Source organism: Lissotriton vulgaris, chromosome 5, assembly GCF_964263255.1.
Source record: "Lissotriton vulgaris chromosome 5, aLisVul1.2, whole genome shotgun sequence".
Lineage (NCBI taxonomy): Eukaryota > Metazoa > Chordata > Amphibia > Caudata > Salamandridae > Lissotriton > Lissotriton vulgaris.
Genome location: NC_141693.1, coordinates 210,347,402 through 210,368,971, shown reverse-complemented (window position 1 = coordinate 210,368,971; position 21,570 = coordinate 210,347,402). Strand labels below are relative to the sequence as shown.

General features: G+C 47.2%; 1 protein-coding gene across 2 annotated transcripts in view; it reads left to right on the top strand.

The window, feature by feature from the left end:
* EXD3 (exonuclease 3'-5' domain containing 3) overlaps positions 1 to 21,570 on the top strand; it is a 2,419,489-nt gene that overhangs the window by 918,191 nt on the left and 1,479,728 nt on the right. For both annotated transcript variants that reach the window (XM_086921181.1, XM_086921182.1), the window contains one exon: positions 6,376 to 6,515. In XM_086921181.1, coding sequence (XP_086777307.1) covers positions 6,376 to 6,515 — 140 coding nt within the window. The remainder of the gene's footprint in view (positions 1 to 6,375; positions 6,516 to 21,570) is intronic.

Here is a 21,570-nt window from a genome sequence, read left to right as displayed (position 1 = left end):
CTTTTATGTACACGCCAGATTCTTACTCTATGCCAATCCACTCAATGCTGATTCACTCTATGCTGATCCACTCTGCTCCACTTCACTCTTTGCCACTTAAATTTCCACTCCTCTCTGATACTTAAGTCTCAGCCACTCCACTCTACTGTACTCCACATCAATCTACTGCGCTCCATGCCACACCGCTCTATGTCATGCCACTCCATGGCACTCTATGACACACTACTCCCAGGGCCACTGGAATTATGCGATTCTGCTGCCTCTGCTATTTTTGCATAATTATGGATTTGCTGCATTTGCCACATAATCAATCATCTGCTTTATAATCCACAGATTCTAATTTAAAAAACAGTTCTACCTCAAATGAATCAAAAATGACTAAATACAAGGCAACATGGGTTCACACACAATGGCGCAGGCCTTTGCAATGGTTAACTGGTCATCTTTCAGTTACTTATTTCTGCATTTGGTTTTAAACTGGTACTGATGAGGTGAAATATTGGCCTAGAGAGTATTACCACATGTAAAAATGACAAAAGAAGTAATACTATAAAAATGTGCTGCATAATTTGCCTTTTCTTGCCACACAGTTTAGTCACCCCTGCCACATATTTGATGCTACCCTGCCGCATACTTCCATTGGCCCTGTCTGTCATTTTAGTCCAGTCCACTCTCCGCCAGTCCCACTACTCTCCATCACTTCCACCACTGTACTCTGTGCCACCCCACTGTACTCTGTACTACACAACTGTACTCTGTGCCACTCTACGGCATTCTACATTGTGCCACTCTAGTCTTTGCCCGTCTCCACCACTCATTGCCACTCCACTCTACTCTATGGCACTGCACTCTACAGTATGCCACTCCACTCTGTGCCACTCCACTCTATTCTGAGCTACTCCACTCTATTCTGAGCCACTCCACTCTATTCTGAGCCACTCCACTCTATTCTGAGCCGCTTCACTCCATTCTGAGCTGCTCCACTCTATTCTGATCCACTCCACTCTATTCTGATCCACTCCACTCTATTCTGATCCACTCCACTCTATTCTGAGCCACTCCACCACTCTATTCTGAGCCACTCCACCACTCTATTCTGAACCATTCCACTCTGAGCCAATCCACTCTATTCTGAGCCACTCCACTCTATTCTGAGCCACCCCACTCTATTCTGAGCCACCCCACTCTATTCTGAGCCACTCCACTCTATTCTGAGCCACTCCACTCTATTCTGAGCCACCCCACTCTATTCTGAGCCACCCCACTCTATTCTGAGCCACCCCACTCTATTCTGAGCCACCCCACTCTATTCTGAGCCACCCCACTCTATTCTGAGCCACCCCACTCTATTCTGAGCCACCCCACTCTATTCTGAGCCACCCCACTCTATTCTGCGCCTCTCCAATCTATTCTGCGCCTCCTCACTCTACTCTGCGCCACTCTACTCTGCGCCACTCTACTCTGCGCCACTCTACGCCACTCTACTCTGCGCCACTCTACTCTGCGCCACTCTACTCTGCGCCACTCTACGCCACTCTACTCTGCACCACTCTACGCCACTCTACTCTGCACCACTCCACTCCACTGAGCGCCACTCTTCTCTATTCTACGTCACACAACTCTTCTTTGCGCCACTCTTCACCACTCCACTCTTCTCCGCGCCACTATACGGCACACCTTGCTTAGACAGTGCATGTGCTGTCTCTTTGAGTCATTTTGTTTGCTATCAATGGGATTACAGCCCGCCCTTTGGTTTACTATTGGTTGGCTTCATTGTTTCTCTCATATACCTGCTGCTATGTGGTCAGCATGTGATGGCTCAACTTCCTTTTAGTATACTCAACTCTCCTATTGTTCTTGGGTCCTTCCAATGCTTCTCCTACTTTTGTTTAGCTGTAAGCAGCCCTTGAGTGCACGTCACCCACATCCTGAGTTTTTGCTTTTATTCAACACTCGCTGTTTATTTCTTTACGTGAGTGCATTTCTTTCTTTTCAAGCAGTTTAACAACAACAATTTAGGTGCAACTTTCTGCCCCTAGTCATTGGCACAGTATTTTCATTTGCATTTGCATCATTTTCTTTCACCATATAACTTTCTCCACAGTTTTTTACGACAAATTTTTGCAACCTTCTTTGTGCTTAAATTTAATCCTTTCTTCCTTTTGATCATTCTCATCTTCGTGCAAGGAACCGCCATTTTCCAGGTTTCTAATGCTCATGTTTGGCCATCCGAGCCTATCATCAAGAACACGACTAGAGCTCAATTCATCAGTAGCAGTTTATTTAATATCCAATGCATTTCATGCCTCTGGGGCCCTTCATCAGGGAAAACTGAAAACGACAATTAAACATGCTTTTATTCTCCATCCGCCATTACGTGCACACATAAAACAACTGATTGAAATAGCTTATCTTTTATAAATCTCACCAACCCTTTAAATAATATTTGTAAATGCATGATTTATCAAACCTCCTTTAAGCAGTTTCTCATACAACCTAAGGCAGCATCAGCCTTCATGTTTGTGCTCCATACGTATAATTTTTTCAAAATAGTGTAACTTCCTTTTATGTACACACCAGATTTCTTAAACAGCCCTTGTGAGTGCTTTTACAATCACCAACGTCCTGAGATTTATCTTTTTTTCCACATTGTCCGTTTACTTTATTAGAATAACTTCCTTTAATATACACCCCAAATTTGTACCCCACTCCCTGCCGCTCCTCTCTGCTGCTCCACTCTGCGCCGCTCCACTCTGCGCCGCTCCACTCTGCGCCGCTCCACTCTGCGCCGCTCCACTCTGCGCCGCTCCACTCTGCGCCGCTCCACTCTGCGCCGCTCCACTCTGCGCCGCTCCACTCTACGCCGCTCTACTCTACGCCGCTCTACTCTACGCCGCTCTACTCTACGCCGCTCTACTCTACGCCGCTCTACTCTACGCCGCTCTACTCTACGCCGCTCTACTCTACGCCGCTCTACTCTACGCCGCTCTACTCTACGCCGCTCTACTCTACGCCGCTCTACTCTACGCCGCTCCACTCTACGCCGCTCCACTCTACGCCGTCCATTCCACTCTACGCCACTCCATTCTATTCTACACCACACCACTCTACGCCAATCCACTCTCCTGTACTCCACTGTATGCCACGCTACTCTATGCCTCTCTGCCCCACGCTACTCTTCTCCACTCCACTTCAGTCCCCTCTATGCCACTTCAATCCCCCCTACACCACTCCAATCCCCCTACACTACTCCAATATCCCCTTCACCACTCCAATCCCCTCTTCGCCACTCCAATCCCCTCTTCGCCACTCCAATCCCCTCTTCGCCACTCCAATCCCCTCTTCGCCACTCCAATCCCCTCTTCGCCACTCCAATCCCCTCTTCGCCACTCCAATCCCTCTTCGCCACTCCAATCCCCTCTTCGCCACTCCAATCCCCTCTTCGCCACTCCAATCCCCTCTTCGCCACTCCAATCCCCTCTACGCCACTCCAGTCCCCTCTACGCCACTCCAATATCTTCTATGCCACTCCAATCTCTTCTATGTCACTCCAATCCCCTCTATGCCACTCCAGTCCCCTCTTCGCCACTCCAGTCACCTCTTCGCCACTCCAGTCCCCTCTTCGCCACTCCAATCCCCTCTTCGCCACTCCAATCCCCTCTTCGCCACTCCAATCCCCTCTTCGCCACTCCAATCCCCTCTTCGCCACTCCAATCCCCTCTTCGCCACTCCAATCCCCTCTTTGCCACTCCAATCCCCTCTTCGCCACTCCAATCCCCTCTTCGCCACTCCAATCCCCTCTTCGCCACTCCAATATCTTCTATGCCACTCCACTGGAATGTCTTGCCCCCAGACTTGCGTCTTGAGCCATCAGAGGCCCTGTTTAGGAAAAAATTAAAAACTTACCTTTTTAGCAGGTAGCTCCTGGGGGAGGGGGGGATGGCAACTGCTCACTTATCATAGCGCGGGGACACGCCTTCTGGCGTCACCAGGCGCTTTAAAAATGTCCAAATAATAATAAATAATAATAATATCTTCTATGCCACTCCAATATCTTCTATGCCACTCCAATATCTTCTATGCCACTCCAATATCTTCTATGCCACTCCATTCTCTTCTATGCCACTCCAATATCCTCTGTCACTCCAATCCCCTCTACGCCACTCCAGTCCCCTCTACACCACTCCTATTCATTCTATGGCACTCAACTCTTCTTTGTGCCACTCAGTTCCATGCCACTAACTTTTAGCCATGCTGAAAAGCCGCCATGCTGCTGTACAGGATAGCTAAAGACATTGGCAGTCATTAGCTCTCACATAGGCAAGACCTGTTGAATTTTCCAATGCTAGTTTTCATAATTACATACTTGCTTGATAAAAAAGCATTGCCTCAGTAGCAAGTCTTCACCTATGTCCTTCCGTGATCATACGCAGGTATTTAGTCAGAAGATAGCAGACAAATTCTAGAGAATGACGAAGTCAGGCAGTCTGCTCGTACCTTACTGAGGTGGAGGCCGCAGGCATGAGGTGAAAATACCATGGTACGTTCCAGTCCAAGGGGTTGTCGTTGTCCTAAAGAGAATGTAACCAGAAATGGGATAAGGGTAGAATTCAGCAGAGATGTGAATTGCCAGAAGGCGCAAGTGAAGCTATAGGGAGGAAGATTGTGGCATGTTAATGTCTACATACCTGCTGCATACAGTCGATTATGAATGGAGAAGTAGAGATTGGTTGGACTAACGATTTTCTAGAGGGTTTCATTGAAGCAGGGACCCCGCCCTAGGGAGAGCGCAGTCAGTCACAAGTCAGGAGTGATAAAGATCACAGAGTGCCTGCAAGTCTGTCTTCCTGCCACAGTGGCCATTGTCATGTCCTGCCATGCAACAGTAGCGGGATCGAAGCGTGAACTGAAGAATGACCGCCAACAGAAATGGCAGGCACATTCACAATGTAGGTGTTTGTGTTCAAGAGGCACGCTGTAAAACCCTAGGGCTTGAAACTAGCAGGTAGGTTAAGTTTTGAGAAATAACTTTAACACATACTGTGTGTAAGACTTATAATTTACATGTTAAATTCTCAATGCTAGTAGCATGTAGGACAGTTTGTGATTGGTTGCTTTACTTTCCACCTCTATGGTATTGTGAGAAAAGGGACCTGATGGGAGTTTCCGACATCTTGATTTCTGAATCTTACAAAAAATTCCTCACTTACTGTAACTGCAGACAGTCAATTAAACCCTTCAGATACTGATGCCTGGAAACGAAACTGGGAATAACTGCGGTTAACCTAGCAGACAGGATAGATGTTCCATCACCTGAGGGAGGCGTAATGGAACCTTGGACCCAAGGGGATTTTTCCTTTTAACTCGAAGTTAAATTCCTACTCGAAAATGTTCTGGAAGCATGCAGCGTGGCCTCCTATGGTAAACTGCATGTTTGCTTTCGAGTGCAGATGGTGTGGATGCTGAGAACACAGCAATTCGGAAGGATCAATGTTGGCGTGCACCGTTGTCACAATGCAGTACCATGCATTCCCCCTGCGTCCACTTTACTCTCTGCACCTTGAACAGGGCACGTTTGGGTGAAGATCCTGAACTTACTATGCCTATGTTGTATCCAAAAGATAGCGTCGAATGCACACCAATGGCCACTTTCTGTCACCAGACCTGGATAATGAGTGTTTTCTACTTTGAACCAAATTATTTTATAACCACTAGTATGAGTCAGTCTGTAACTGCTGCAATAAGATTGTGAGCCATTCTGCTTTTATTAGGAATATCACATGCCTGGGCGTGTATATTTTCTGCTCTACTGTCTAAGAGATTTTGGCCACAGGTGTTGGCTGTAACTGCTTCATATTAGGGACAGAGACCAATGAAATAGCAGCAATTGTTAACAAATTCTTGACGTTTGCCACAAATTGGCACGTTTCCTTTCTGTGGAGATACAATTTAGAGAACAATTCGATGTTGCAGAAATGTGATATTAGTAGAAAAAAATCGAATATGTACATACTAGAAATATCCGCATAACCAATTTTGTTTGAGAACTTTCAAACACTAACTAAAGACAAAATCCATGGCGTGTCCCTGGTGGTGCGTGGAAAACATTCATTTATTCACAAAACCATTGGCCATTACTGAGCAAAGTGAGGTGTGGATCACTTTTTTCTTTTGCTCACTTTGGTGCTTACATCCACAACACACTAGTCGTAAGGCAGACGATTCCCTCATCCTCTGTTTCCAGTGCATGATATTATTTGAACACGCTGGTTTATATAAAAGAATTAAGTTAGAACATTATCTAAGGCAATCTATTATGTCGCTACTTGCTTGATGCATTTAATGTCTGTCACACTGATTGTTTTATTTCCGTAGATGTGTACTCCGTTGTACCTTCTGAATAAGGTCGACCTCATGGAAGCATATGTCTCAGAATACCCAGAGCTGCAACGCCGGCTCATTGAGATGCTCGACCAATGGAGCGCGCCTGACTTTGACCTCACAGATGTTGCAAGGTAAAATAATACATTGACAGCTTGCTCTGGGTACTCCAGGCTGGCACTGCACAAGTCGATTCAGTTATCTACTTAGGTTGATTTTGAAATGAGTGATATTCCAAAAATGCGTTTCAGAATACCAAATAGGGAATAGTTAAGATATAAAGTTGAGAATAAGCATATCGTTTGCCTGCGTGGGTGCATTTGAAGACTGCATTTTAAGGCTGTGTCCTTTTCTCTGCCTAAATGACTGGCACTGCAATTTCAATAACTTTACTCCTTGCCTTCCATCCCTGCACCCCACACCAGCCATTTCAAGTGTAACCTTTCACTGTTTTTTTACAGTAGTTCATGGGCATCCATTATTCTCTTTTGACCCCCTGCCCACAGCATTTCATGTTCAGGAGTCCTATTATTCAGACTTTAACTTCCTGAATTCACTGCTTAATTGAAATCGTTGCTGAGTGATCCCACAATTCTAAAAAGGCAAGCATGCAGAAGGTGCTGCCACCCAGTAGAGAATAGATGCCCTTATTGAGAAGCCGTACTCCATGATATTGCTTCCAGTACTTTGAGCTGTTACTGCCCAGTGGGATGCAGGCTCCGAGGTCTCACACCTCAGACAGAACAGTTGCGTGTGGACAGTTTTTACTGACCTCTTCTTAACCACATGGCTGCTGCGGGGATTTTTGCCCTGTGCTGGTCCTGCTTATTTCCCATTGTTCATGACGAGCTCAGCTCGTCATCAGCACACGACACCCGTGGGTGATGACGAGCTGAGCTCGTCATCAGCAGCGAAAGGGTTAAGCATATCAAGGGGTGTGGTACCCAATGTGGACAAGCACCATCAACTTTCACACTGTCCGATCTGAAGGTATGCTGTGTTGTCTTCAAAAAAGAGAGCATGCCTACCCGATCTTGACTCTGCCCATGAATAGCACTGGCCAGTGAGAAGCGAAAGTACGACCCGGAAAGTGTTAATGAGAAGACATGTAGATGCATTTATTCAGGGGTGAGCGTGCTTGGTATGTGGAGTGCCCCTCACACCCAGGCAAAGATGATGGGAGGCTGAGGGACGTCTCAAGGATCCAGAGCCTCTAAGGAGCATCATCACGGGGATATGGATCCCTGTGCTGCATCCCTCCTTTATTGAGGAATTTGCAAAAAAACTCTGGTTTAGCTTGAGTTGCCACTTTGGGTAGGTTACTGCTATATCCCTCATCTGCTTCTTCTTTTGTACTTGTTTGACCGTTAGTGCTCCTGTGTGACTAGATAAAAATAGGCCAGGATTGGATGGTTTGTTGCCAGGAAGTCCATTCCAATATTCACCAACATTGAAGATACTGCTTCATATGATAGGGATGAATTCTTGCACGTGGAGCCTCTTATTTGATTTGTCAGTAGCGGTCCTTTCGTAAAGGTTGTCACTTTGCCCCATAGTCAGTCTTGTGAAGGATCAACCTTGTGCTCCTGATTCATATTATTTCAACAACTGTCTTTTTCAAAGAGGTCTCATGCTACTGTTGTATCATTTCTAGGTTGTAAGGCAATAAAAGTTACAGAAATGGTGCTTTCTTGGTACTAAGGTAGGCAAAAATAGCTGGAAGTTTTCCTGAGTTCTCTTTTCACCTTCTGTTTCTTGAATTTGGATGGAAAACTGCGAGTGTTCGCTGTGGTTGGTGGCTCTTGTCCAATAGTGCCATATTAAGTGCTATGCTCTTCTTACCAAGTGCCAGTTAGCGGCGGTACAGACTTTCATGGTAGGAGACCTAAACTCTTCTGAACCAAAAAAGATACCTTCACTTTTCTGGTGCTCATGCCCAGAAGAATAAGAGATCCTTATCTCTTTGACTTTCTCCACTCCATAGTTTGTGTAGCTTGTGGCTAGTGGATTATATTATATATTCTTACACTGACTCAATTTGTTTCTGAAAACAATTATAGCTCTACTTTCTCTTTGTTTTTTCCTATATTAAAGATGTATATTTCTTCCCTTTTCCCTTTTCATGGTATCTTTCACTGTGGCACTGAGGTGCGCGTTCTGATTGTTCTCTGGCCTTCTATGTGCCAATTTCCAACATTGTATGCGAGTAACGCATTTTGCATTTCCCAGCTGAATTCATAAGGCATTCCAGGCTTTTACGCTGTGTCGCAAGCATCTCCAAGTGGCGTCTTTACTTCTTGTCTAAAGACCATTGCACAGCAGGTCTTAAATATTAGAGCATACTCCGTATCTAGCATTGCACAGGAGGGAATGCAGGCTCAACACTTTAACTGCCTAATCCGAGTGTATGATGTAATAGTCTCCTTACGATAGAGAGTGTTCCTGGATAATCAGAACATTTAGTAGGAATGAACTTGCGCACCCACCATGCACAGTGTTGTCATCAATTATCTAATTTCAGATGTTGCTGTGATTTTATGAATGATGTCATAGAACGTATCATGAGTGATCAAATATGTGAGGTCAAGCAGTGCATGGTGAGAATGTGAGTCCTAGTTACTAGAGATAACGTTACTTTTTTTTCCATTGAATTTCAATTTTTTTTTTAAGGTGAGTAATATTTTATCGCCATATGTAAAGCCAACTCTTGCTCCAGGCCCAGCGCCAAACCATCCATATACACTAAAATCACTAAGTACGAGGCAATTGAAGTCATTAGGGAGCTGTTAGATGGAAGAAAACAGCCATATGCTGTTTGACATAATTTGTAGTGGACTTAGCTTCATTATGCTTTAAAAAACGTTTTCATCTTTAAACCAATGCAATGGGATGTACATTCTATCACCCAAGAAATAGCAGACCTCTTTGTCACTATTTAAAGAAAAATTGATATTTCGAAGTAGCAACCCTTTCAATGACTGGATTACCAAATTATGTAGATATATTGATGACCTCTTTGCCATTTGGCATGGGTCTAAATTTGACATAAGCATTTAATGAATGATTAAATCAAAGATCGGCTGATCTCAAGTTTACAATGACTGTCAACTCCCAAAAAATAAACCTTTTGGATTTTTGAATATCACTGTTGCGATGGGAGATTAGACATGAGTTTATATACCATACCCACAAATTGGAACACTTTTTCTACATTTCACGAGTAACCATCCCATATCATTACCCCTTGCATGCGTTGGACGCGCGGGAGCTGTCCGACGCAAAAGTGCTCATGTGCGTTCGATGGCTCCCGCAAGTCCAACCACATGGCACTGAAAATCCCTCTAGTGCATGCTCCAGGGGGATTTCATTTATATCACAACAGCCTCAGGAGCTGGGAAAAAGCTTCTCCAGCTCCCAAGGCTGTACTGATTTTTTCAGTGAAATGATGATCAGCGCATATGGCGCGCTGATGTCTTTCATTGAAACTGAAATGAGCTGATCGCCTCGTTTCAGTTTCACTGCCTACATACTCAGGGGGCTATCTCAGCCCCTGAGCACATAGGCAGAGGAGAGAGGTATTGTTGGAAAGTGTTGGAATTGCAGGTGCCACCCATGCAAGACCAGGTCGTTTTGTGATAGATAGGGGGCACCTGCGTTTTTGGTCCTGAGCTCAGCGGCCATCTAGGGAAACGTATAAAACCCAGACATTTCTGAAAAACTACTAAACACCTTGGGAAGTCCAGAGAGGTGTGGCTTGCGTGGATCCCCCAATGCTTTCCTACCCAAAATCCCCTGCAAACCTCTAATGTAGCTAAATAAATCAAATTTTTTTACCAAATGTGTCAAGGATCACCGCGCTAACACACATGTCCTGCCATTCACTGTTTCCCTCAGTCTCCTGAGTAAAAAGTTACCTCACTTATGTGGGTGGGCCACGGGCCTGCGACTGGGAAGGGCCTAAAACATAGGGATTGAGGGCACAGCACAGCGAGCTCTATTTTTTTTATATATGTTTTTAGGGGATTCTGCAATAGACACCCACACAAGTGATGTATCATTTTACTCGGGAGATGGAGGGGAACGCTGGGTGATAGGATAGTTGTGAGGCGCAGTAATCCAACACAGAAATATGAGAAAAAAATGGGGTTGGAAAAAGTTGGGAGATCCAAACACGCTGCACCTCCCTGGATTCTCCTGGGTGTCTAGTTTCCATAAATGTTTGGGTTTGGTAGGTTTCCGTAGATGGCCACAGAGTCCGGAACCAAAAATGAAGGTGACTCCCTCACAAAAAACAGGTTGTTTTGCAATCAATAATTTTGAAGTCTCCACAGTACGGTTTAGGCCATTTCCAGTCACGGGCTCTAGGCCTTCCCGCACAAGTTTGATACCATTTTTATCGGGAGACCTGGGGGTGTGCTGGGTGGTCGGAAATTTGTGGCAACCCGGTGATCCCACAATTTTCCCATGCAGAAAAGTGAGGAAAATGTGGGTTTTTTTTGCGAAGTTTGAGGTTTGCAGGGGATTCTGGGTAGCAATATGCTGGGACATCCATGTAAGCCACAACTCCTTGGACTCCCCTGGGTGTCAAATTTTCAGAAATGTCTGGGTTTGGTAGGTTTCCCTAGATTGCTGCTGAGCCCGGGACCAAAAACGCAGGTCGTTTTGCAATCGATAATTTTGAAGTCTTCACAGTATGTTTTGGGCCATTTCCTGTTGCGGTCACTAGAACTACCCACACAAGTGAGGTATCAATTTTAGCGGGAGACCTGGGGGGAAAACTTTGTGGTAGGAAATTTGTGGCGGCACGGTGATCCCACAACTTTCCCACACAGAAAAGTGAGGAAACTGTGATTTTTTTTTTATTTAGCTAAATTTGGGGTTTGCAGGGGATTCTGGGTAGGAAAATGTTTGGAGATCCACGCAAGCCACACCTCCCTGGGCTACCTGGGTGTCTAATTTTCAGAAATGTCTGGATTTGGTAGGTTTTCCCTGATGGCCGCAGAGCCTGAGACCCATTTGCGAATTGGAGATTCTACCCTTTCCAGTGATAGCTCTCCCATCTGGTAAACATCCATTAGTAGGCGGCTGTTACACTTTATACCATTACTTCGCAAGCGTTACAATGTATGCTATGTTACAACGCGTAACCTTTACTACGCAAGTTGATACATCACATGCGTTGTAACACTTGTGAAGTAAAGGCTATCCACACCGTTGTGTGGAAACAGACGCGCTTCCGTTTCATCACAACAACGTGCAACACTGACGACGCAGGAAGCCAGAATATTTAAGGGTTTAGGGTGGGGGGGGGGTCGTGCAGGAGGTAGTCTTTTTGGTTTAAGGGTAGTGTAGTTGTGTTTGTGTAGAGTAGTGTATTTGGGTTTAGGGTAGTGTCTGGGGTCTTGAAGGGTAGTGTTTGGGAGTAGGGACAGGAATGGGGGTAGGGACAGTGTCGTGCTGGGGTAGTGTTTTAGGGTTTAGGGTAGTGTTGTGGTGTTAGTGTAGTGTTTTAGGGTTTAGTGTAGTGTTGTGGTGTTAGTGTAGGGAAGTGTTTAGGGTAGTGTCGGGGGTTGTGCAGGGTAGTGTTTCAGTGTAGGGACCCTCTTGGGGTTAGGGGCAGGGTCGTGTGATGGGGGTAGTGTTTTAGGGTTTAGGGTAGTGTTGTGGTTTTGTATAGTGTAGGGTAGTGTTTTATGGCTTAGGATAGTGTTTGGGAGTTGGGACAGGAATGGGGGTAGGGGCAGTGTCATGCTGGGGGTAGTGATTTAGGGTTTAGGTTAGTGTTGTGGTGTTTGTGTAGTGTAAGGTAGTGTTTTAATTTTTAGGGTAGTGTCAGGAGTGCATGTAGGGTAGTGTTTGAGTGTAGGGAGCGGGATGGGGGAAGGGTGAAGGTCGCCCAGGGGTAGTGATTTAGGGTTTAGGGTAGTGTAGTGGTGTTTGAGTAGTGTAGGGTAGTGTAGTGTTTGACGGTTTGGGTAGTGTTTTAGAGTTTGTGATGTGTAGGGTAGTGTATTTGTATTTAGTATTTAGCGTAGTGTTGGGTCTTTTTTACATTAAGAAAAGGGGTTAGGAAAAATAAGCGGGGAAAATGTCTGTTTTTATTAATAGGCAAATTTTTAGTTTGCATACATTAACACTTGCAATGTAAAGGTATGCCAACTAAAAACTTGTGTAGTAACGGAAATTGCTAAGTATAAACATCGAAGTGAAAAGCTGCGAAGTAATGGTATGCGAAATAACAAGTCATATTCCTCCCATCTTGCTATGTGCTGAGGGGCTGAGATAGCTCCACAAGCACGTAGGCAGTGAAACTGAAATGAGCCTATCAACTCATTTCAGGTTTGGTTTCAGTGAAATGACGTCAGTGCGACGTGCGCACTGATCGTCATTTCACTGAAACAATCCAAACAGCCTCGGGAGCTGGGGAAGCCCTTCCCAGTGCTTAATTTGTAAAATTTGAAGTGCAGGTGCTCAAATCTTTGTCGGAGGCCTCACCTACTTTTCTCTGGCTCCACCCACTTCCTCCATTAGTTCCTCCCACTTCCTCTATTAGCCCCACCCACATCCTCAACTGGCACTGCGAAAAGACAGATGTTTTTCAGCAAGGGAGGAGCCTTCCTCATGGTAAGGTTTTGATAGGAGGTTCCCCTGCCCTGTGAAAATTTTGGAAAAGATTCAATCAAAAGTGCATTTAAAGCACAAGTTTGGAATAAATTAGCTGAGATCACTAATGCATTGAAAAGGGACAATCACAGTGCTCTATGTGCTGATTTGAGCTAAAGGACAATACTGGGATAGGCGGGTATGCCCTTTTTCATAGAGAGTCTCTATGCATTGACTAAGTCTATGACTTCAAAAAGATACAACTTTTACATAGCTTATGTGACAAAATAAACCAAAATGTTATGAAACCACTAGTCTAAACAGATAAGCTGAATAAAATCATGAAATGCACTTATATGAGTCACTTTGTCACTTCCAGTGGCCGAAGGGGTTGCTGCACCCTTCCGAGGCCCCTTTGCTTACTCGGTCAAATGATAAATATATTAAAATAGTCCATTTATTTGGTAACCCTCTGCTGAGGCTGTGTCTTCACTTACACACTGTAAGTCTTTACACCATGGGGCGGTGGCGCACGCACAGACATATGCCCATATGTTCTTTTTGGCGCTGGGTGGTCAAGGGCAGGAGGCAGCTGGGCTGCATGTCCTGCCTACCTTTCAGTGCACTGAAGAGGGTTGCCTGCAGGCGCTGATGCATGCGACTGCTTGGGTACCAGAGCCACTACCACTGACAGTCACCCTAAGCCTGCCCCCCCCCCTATGAGGCTGCGAGGCACCAGTTGTTCATACAAGGATTAAGGTTTCAGTCAGCCTTGCCAGAATTCAGGTGGAGCCAGCACGTCACACACACAGTTCTCAGCAGCAAGTGTCACGTCACTGGACCAGAATTCTGTTCCCTTGATTGCTATATAGAGTGTCCACATTCCCTATCTCTGTGCCCCACAGCTGCAATTGAGTTGTCTGTGACGGTCCCATACTTAGCTAGTGCAGAATACCAAATGTCCTGATTTTTTTTGTTTTTTTCAGGATGGTGTAGGCTGATTGTCTCAAGGCGAACTCTGAGAAAACAGTTTAAGGGGGACAATCAGAGGCTGGTGGTCTGTGCCCTGCGTGGCATCAGGGAAAACACTTGGCAACAGATGTCTCTCCGGAAGACAAGTATAATTTGTAGCTTATTCCACCTTTGTGGCCCAGCCTGCTCACACTGCACAATTCTGAAGGTTTTTCAGTGAGTCTGATTTTCAATTGCAGGCTGCAGCGTTATTTGCATCGAATTTGGCGGGAGCGGGAAATCCTATTGACCTATTCTAATCAGTATGGATGGAGATGGAGTGGAGCTGCTGCCTCTACCCCGCCCCCTCCCACGCCCGTGATCTTACAACCAGACCCGGGCACACTCAAGTCACATCACATCACATGACAGTGCTGCAGGTCATGCGGGAGCATGTTATTGTTAACTTATATACCCATTGCCCAGGGCTTTAAGTGGGATGGGTCCACTTACACTCCACTCCCAGCACCGCCAGTTCTAAAAGCATTGCATTGCACAAGAACAATGAGCTCAGCCATTGTCCCCCCCGCTCCCCGCACTGAACCTGATCCCGCGGGAATCTATATAAAGTAATACATGCTTTTGATTTTTTTTTTAATTTTTCAAAAACCTTTATTGCTCTTTCCTCTGATAAACAACCTGCCCATTGCACACAACTGGAAGGCCGGCGGCAGTTGGGTAAGAAGAATAGATCATGGAATTTCGAGTTTTACACTGCCTTTTAGCTGTCAACCCTGGGGTCCGGCGGCAGGACAAACATTAATAGTGCATTATACCATACATGTTCTGGTTTAAGGATGTCTTACCATTCGCTTCAATAAAGGGCTCCGGGTCTCTATCGTCCATTTCTCATCCTTAGCTGATCCTGATCCTCCCTTCAATAGTCTCACCCTCCGAAGGTTCTTAACATCTCAGAATAGAGCAAAGAATACCCCCCCAAATCGCACTCACCCCGCCCCCGTAAGCTGGTAACCATGCCCACTAACAAGTCTCAGGAAACACCGACCTGAAGTCAGACACTTTCCAGTCCAGCCCGCTGGTCCCAATATATGTTATAGTTAGACCAGTGCCAAGCCTCTCAACACTCTAATTGATTCTGCATAGCGGCGTAGGCTCGCCTCATATCCGCATCCCCCTTCCCTTATCTATCGCTTCTCCTCTGGCTGCTACTCCTCTACAGCTCTGGGGTCTAGCGTTGCGTGTCATCCCCCTGTATTTGACACTCAACATCTCCCGGCACTAGTGGTGCGCCTGACCTCAGCATCTCCATCCCTTGTTCCTCCGCTGCAGTGGTTACGGTCTCGTCTGTTCTAAGGTGGGTCTGGTATAGGCCCCAGAAGTTTTTAGGTCTGCTTCTCAGGGGAAGGAGCTCGCTATAGTGCTCAGCCTGCGTGCAGCAATACAACAGATCGCGCCTCCATCGCTTAGCCGTCGGGAGCGGGCCCCTCATCCAGCAGCACGCCACCCCGCGCCTAGCTATTAGCATCCCTATGTCCACAAGTCTTCTAATTGCTACTGGCAAGCCCTTGGAGTAGCCTAGCAGTGCCAGCGCTGGGTCAGTTCAATTTCCAATATTGAGTTTACTGCTGAAAAAATGGTGTCCCAGTATTGCAATACCCCAGGGCAGCGCCAAGCGAGATGCATAAAGTCAGCGACTGGTTCGTGGCATCGCTCGCATTCAGCAGTCTGTCTTAGACCGTATCTATGTAGCCTCTCGGGGGTGTAGTACATTCTTTGTAGGAATTTGAAATGTATTAGTCTGTGCCTGCTGTTCAGTGATATCTTTTGTGTGCTCGTACAGCAATACCTCCACCTACTGTCGTCAATGGTGACCTGCAGGTCTTTTTGCCAGGCCACTCTGGCTTTACTGAGCTTTTGTTCTTGATGCGATTGTGCTATTCTGTATAAATGTGTTAGTAACTTCCGGGGCGTCTCCGTTTCGATAACCTATGTGAGTTCTGAAACCTCTGGCGGTTCCGCCATGTCGGGCCCCAGTAGGTCTTTTAGAGCACTACGAACCCTGTGATATTGGAAACGATGCAGCAGCAGAGCCGCTGCCCCTTCTGTTGCTATCTGATCCCAGGTCTTGACTGTGCCATCTAGGAATAGGTCACCAGCCAATCTTATACCCAATGTGTTTAGTGCCTGTACCACACCTCTCTCCCTAGCCGGCAGCAGCCAGAGAGTCCATTCCAGAGGCACGATCGGGGAATATAACAAGGCGCCACTCTGTGCCTGCAGAAGAGAGTGCCAGGCATGGTTCCTAGCTGTGATTGAATCTAGTATGCCCGTCCGTCGTCCATTGGACTGAATATCGTGGCCGGGAGAGGCAGTGGGTCCGCAAAGACCCTTTCCATCCTCACATGAGGTATGTTCGCATCTCTGTGTATACACGTGTGCAGGTGTGCGGCCTGCGCCACTCTATAATAGAGCTCTAGGTTCGGAGCACCCAGTCCGCCCATACTGTGTGGTAGAGTGAGGACAGTCCATTTTACCCTAGGTTGCTTGCCTGCCCACACCAGCTTGATCATGAGCTGCGTCATGGTATGAGAGAAGGCCTTCGATAATACCATTGGAATGGCACTGAACAGGAAAAGGAATCTGGGCAGTATCACCATATGCATGATAGCTATTCGCCCCATCGGGGATAGTGGTAGTCTGCACCACGCTTCTACGTTGTCTTCCAATTTGCTATAGGCAACCCCATAATTATCTTTGAATAGAGTGACCGAGTTCGAGTGCAGACGTACTCCAAGATATCCAACTGGGTCCTCCGTCCACTGCAGCGGGAATTCCATCTTAAATCTACTGGTCACTGGTGTTAAGGGGAAGGCCATCGACTTCGACCAGTTGACCCTTAGTCCTGAGAGCGCTCCGAAACTACATCTCTGAGCATTGATGATAGGCTGGTTTCAGGGTCCCTTACATACAACAGTGTGTCATCTGCATATTTTGATACAACTATTTTATACGACGGGAAGCTCACACCCTCGTTGCTGTGGTATTCACACAGTGCGCAGGCCAACGGCTCAGCCACCAGAGCGTACAGCAAGGGGGATAACGGGCACCCCTGCCTAGTCCCCCTACAAATGGGAAAGGAGTCCGTAACTAAGTCGCCCACTCTGAGTCTAGCCGTCGGGTTATGGTATAGGGCTCCCAGCATTTGCAGAAATGGTTCTCCCAATCCCATGCGCTGCAGCACATGTTTCATGAAGGGCCATTCGACCGAATCAAAGGTCTTCTCCATATCGAGGAAAACAGCAACAGCCTTCGCCTCCTGTTTAACATGCTGCATGGCACCCAGAACCGTGCGAATATTAGAAGTCAAACTTCTGCTGGGGATAAAACCAGCCTGCTCTGGAGCCTCCAGCTTGGGCGCCAAGAGCGCCAGTCGGGTCGCTAGCACTTTAGCGTCTACATTGAGGAGTGATAGGGGTCTGTACGAGCTGCACTCGTCGTGTGGTTTATCTGGCTTAAGTATTGTGACTATAAGGGCCTTCCTCATAGATTGTGGCATGCTGCCCTCTACACAGATGTCGTCGAATAGTGAGGATAAGTGCGGAATCAGTTTATCTTGGAATGCCTTGTAAAAACCTACTGTGAGGCCATCGGCTCCCGGCACGCTACCAGAGCGCATGCTCGCCATGGCTTCCGTGATTTTGTCTTTCTCTATCGGAAGCATCAGGAACTCTCGATGCGCGCTCGTTAGCATGGGTAGGTCTATGTGTTCTAAATAATCCGCCGTGGCCTCTGACACGTCTCCGCCTCTTGAGGAGTACAGATCTGCTTAATAGATTCTGAACTCGTTCGCAATATCCGATTCGTCCGTGACCACTTGGCCGTCAGGCCTTTTCAGCTCTGTAATATGTGACCTTCTTCCACTGCCCTTGAGTAATCGTGCAAGTAACAAGCTTGGGCGCTCCCCCTCTCCATATGTTCGCGCAGTGGCGTATTTCCCCATGTGTCATACCTCCCTGTCTGCTTCCTCATTGTATTCAGTTATAAGGGACTGTATTTCATCAGCTACTGTCGCGTCCGGCGTAAGCCGCTGTCGTTGCTCTAAGACTGTCAATCGTTTCTCTAAACTCAATAGCCTCTGTCTAATTGATTTCAACACACTAGAGTGTGTGGCCATGGCAATGCCCCTGATGAACACTTTAAAGGCTTCCCACACCGTCTGGAAGCTGTCTACCGACCCAATATTAGTCTCAAAGAAAGTGTCTATCGCTTCCGCCATCTCGCCCTTGAACAGCGGATCAAGCAGTGAATATGGGGGAAAGCGCCACGTAAATGGCGGGATCCTCTTTTGGGAGTCACCAGAACTAGCAGAAGCGGGGAGTGATCAGACAGCGTGCGGGTCAGTACTGTGCAATCCTTGATGCACCCCATCAGAGAGGAGGACGCAAGCCAGTAGTCCATTCTGGTGTGGATATTGTGGTACGCAGAATAGAGAGTGTAACCCCCCTGTGTCGGGTGCCTGCATCTCCAGACATACTCTAGGTCCAAGTTTACGAGTTCCGCAAGTAAGGTTTCACAGCAGCTGAGGGTCTGCGCAATGAGCCGGCAGATATATCTATGGCAGGGTTAAGAACTAAATTGAGGTCTCCCCCCGTAATACCTGAACAGTGGAATATGTGCGTGAAACTGTCGCAAAATCCCGGTAAATGTCCAGGGAGGCGTAGTTCGGTCCATAAACGTTTACAACTAGTAGCTCCAAGCCCATCCCCTTGCAAAGAGAGATAACAAATCTGCCCTCCTGATCCGCCTTTATAAGTGACAGTGTTCGCTTCGATTTCGGGTTAACCCACGTCAATACCCCCCTGGCGTGTGTCGTGAAACCTGCCGCTGCGGAGTTGCCCGCCAGTCCCCTAACAAGCAGCATCTTGCTTGAGAGCGGCAGGTGGGTCTCTTGTAAGAGGGCTAAGTCAATTCTCTGCCGTTGTAAGTAGCTTAAGACCTTACATAGCTTTCGGTGGTCGTTAAGGCCCCGAGCCTTCCACGTGAGTGTTCTGATCACAGAAGGCTGATCACTTGTGGTTGACTCTGGTGTGTTAGCCATGTCTCTCACGTGGGCGCATCTTGTACCGCGAGGAATCTCCCGAGCCCAGGGTGAGCAGTGTGTGCGCGTAAAAAAGAAATCCGCCTCCTCCCTTCAACTCACTCATAGAGCAACAAAACCGTCCCACAGCAGACCTCCCCCAAATTGGCCTTGCCGAACCCTGTACCTCCCTCCCTCCCCCTTGGTCTAACCCTCAATTGTCTAACAAACAACCGTGGAGTGTATATTGGTAGCATTGCGCACGGGGGCCAAGGTCGCTGTACCACCAGTAATCAGTGTTGGAATGATCTACACTGTGGCGCGTCGCTCGTTACACATTGTGGTACATTGTTAGCACTAGTCGCCTCAGGGGCGAAAGGCCTCTCTTAGCAAGACCCTCACCACTGCATGCAGGATATCAATCAGCGTCCTCTCCCTGCACTGGGTCTAACATTAACAGTCCACATCACTACATTTATATGGCAATCCGCAGAAAACAGTTTGGCGCCGCCTGGAGCTAGGCGCACCCAGGAGTCGTTATCACCCTTAGTTACAAAAACTGCCCAGGCTCACTACTACAATCACATTTGGTACCTGAGTGTAGTGCCTCAAGTCCTACCACAGTCTGGCCAGCTGGCATGCAGAGGGCAGCTTTAGCCCAGTCACAAGTTCTGCACCTTACCACCCCGTGAAGCCAGCCGTCAGTGGGCCTTCACTCCTGCTCATCCAGTCTGCTGCTCACTTCAACGTTGTCCCTTGGCTCTGAGGCTTCCTTACGTCGCTCTCACAACCAGTTTTTGAGGGCTTGTTGTAGGGCCCTGGGGTCTGTAAACAGGTGTGAGTGCCCCTGTCTGTTCTCAATTTCGCTGGGTACAGCATCGCATAGTCTAGGCCCAGGTCTCTAAGCTGACGTTTGTACGGTGTGAAGTGCTTCCGCGCCTCCTGCACTCTGGCAGTAAAGTCGAGATATAGAGAGATTTCTGATCCTTCGTTCTGCAATGTTTTCTTCTCTCTGGCCAATCGCAGAGCGGTATTCCTGTCTCTGTAGTTGAGCAATTTTGCAATGATTGGTCGCGGTGGGGCCCCCGGGCGAGGGCGCGGACCCAGGGAACGGTGGGCGCGTTCCACCACAAACATCCGAGAAAGAGGCCTCCCCCAGCAGGGTGGTCAGTAGCTTCTCTATGAAGCGCTCCATGTTGCCTGTCTGCGTCGTCTCAGGAAGACCCGTGATTCTCAGGTTGCTGCGGCGAGACCTCGCTTCCAAATCCTCAGCCTTGTCCTGTAGCGTCTGCATGAGCTTTTCAATTTTTTTGTGGCTTGTGTCCAGCTCCGTATGTGCCTCCTCCACCTCCGTTAATCTTCTCTCAGACATGTCCAACCTTTTTTTGCGTGCTTGTCTATCCGCTCCGCCATCTTGTCCATCCTGTATGTGAGGGCGTCCATTTTTGAACCCAGGGCCGCCAAGCTGCTCTGTAGGCCCTTTTCCATGGCCAGTAAAATATTCTATCACCGGCGGAAGGGCTCGTCGTCGCGCCGACAATGCGGGTTTCAACAGATTGCAATGAAACACTGGGTGGATTCGCAGCGTACCGGGCAGCTTAAGTTTGTATGCCACAGGGTTAATCCTTTTCTGAATGACGTATGGGCCGATGAATCTAGGGTGAAAAATACTTCGTAGCTTAAAGCGGATGTTCTTGGTGGAGAGCCACACCTTGTCCCCTACCTAATATTCGGGCCCATCTTTCCTGTGCCGATCTTCCCACCTCTTGTAGTCCCGCTTTGCCTTAAGCAGATGGCTTCTGACATTCCTATGTACCGAGTGCAGGTGTCTCATTTGTTCAATGACAGTCAGCTGATTTTCCTCAGCTTCCGGGATTTTTATGGGAAGGATTCTTGCATCAAAGCCATATGTTGCACAAAAGGAGACACCCCCAAAGAACTATGCCAAGCATTGTTGTATGACACTTCTGCCATCCACAACATGGATACCCACGACTCTTGGGCCTCCCCAGCGTAACCAAGGAGACATTTTTTCAGGGTTGGTTTAGTCTTTCCGTCTGCCCGTCTGTTTGTGGGTGGAAACTGGTGGAAAGCGCAGAAGTGATATGAAGAGCCTGACACCAGCTTTTCCAAAACCTGGCTATGAACTGAGGTCCTCTGTCCGATACAATTACTTCAGGCACTCCATGTAGGCGAATGACATTACTCAACAACAACTGCGCGGTCTGCCCCGCAGTGGGTAGATTTGTACAAGGAATAAAATGTCCCAACTTGGTGAGACTATCTATGACCACCAATATTGATGTTTTTCCTGATCAAGCGGTAACCCTGTCACGAAATCCAGACTGATGTTCTGCCAAGGTCTTCTTTGAGTAGGCATAGTCATCAACTTTCTTTTTTTCATACCTGTTTCTTTCTTGGCTCTGGCACAGACCTTACATTGAGCCACCCAAGAGGAAATGTCAGATTGCATAGTTTTCCACCAGAAATACCTTTGTATTAACTGGAGTGTTTTATGTATTTCTGGATGTCCTGCT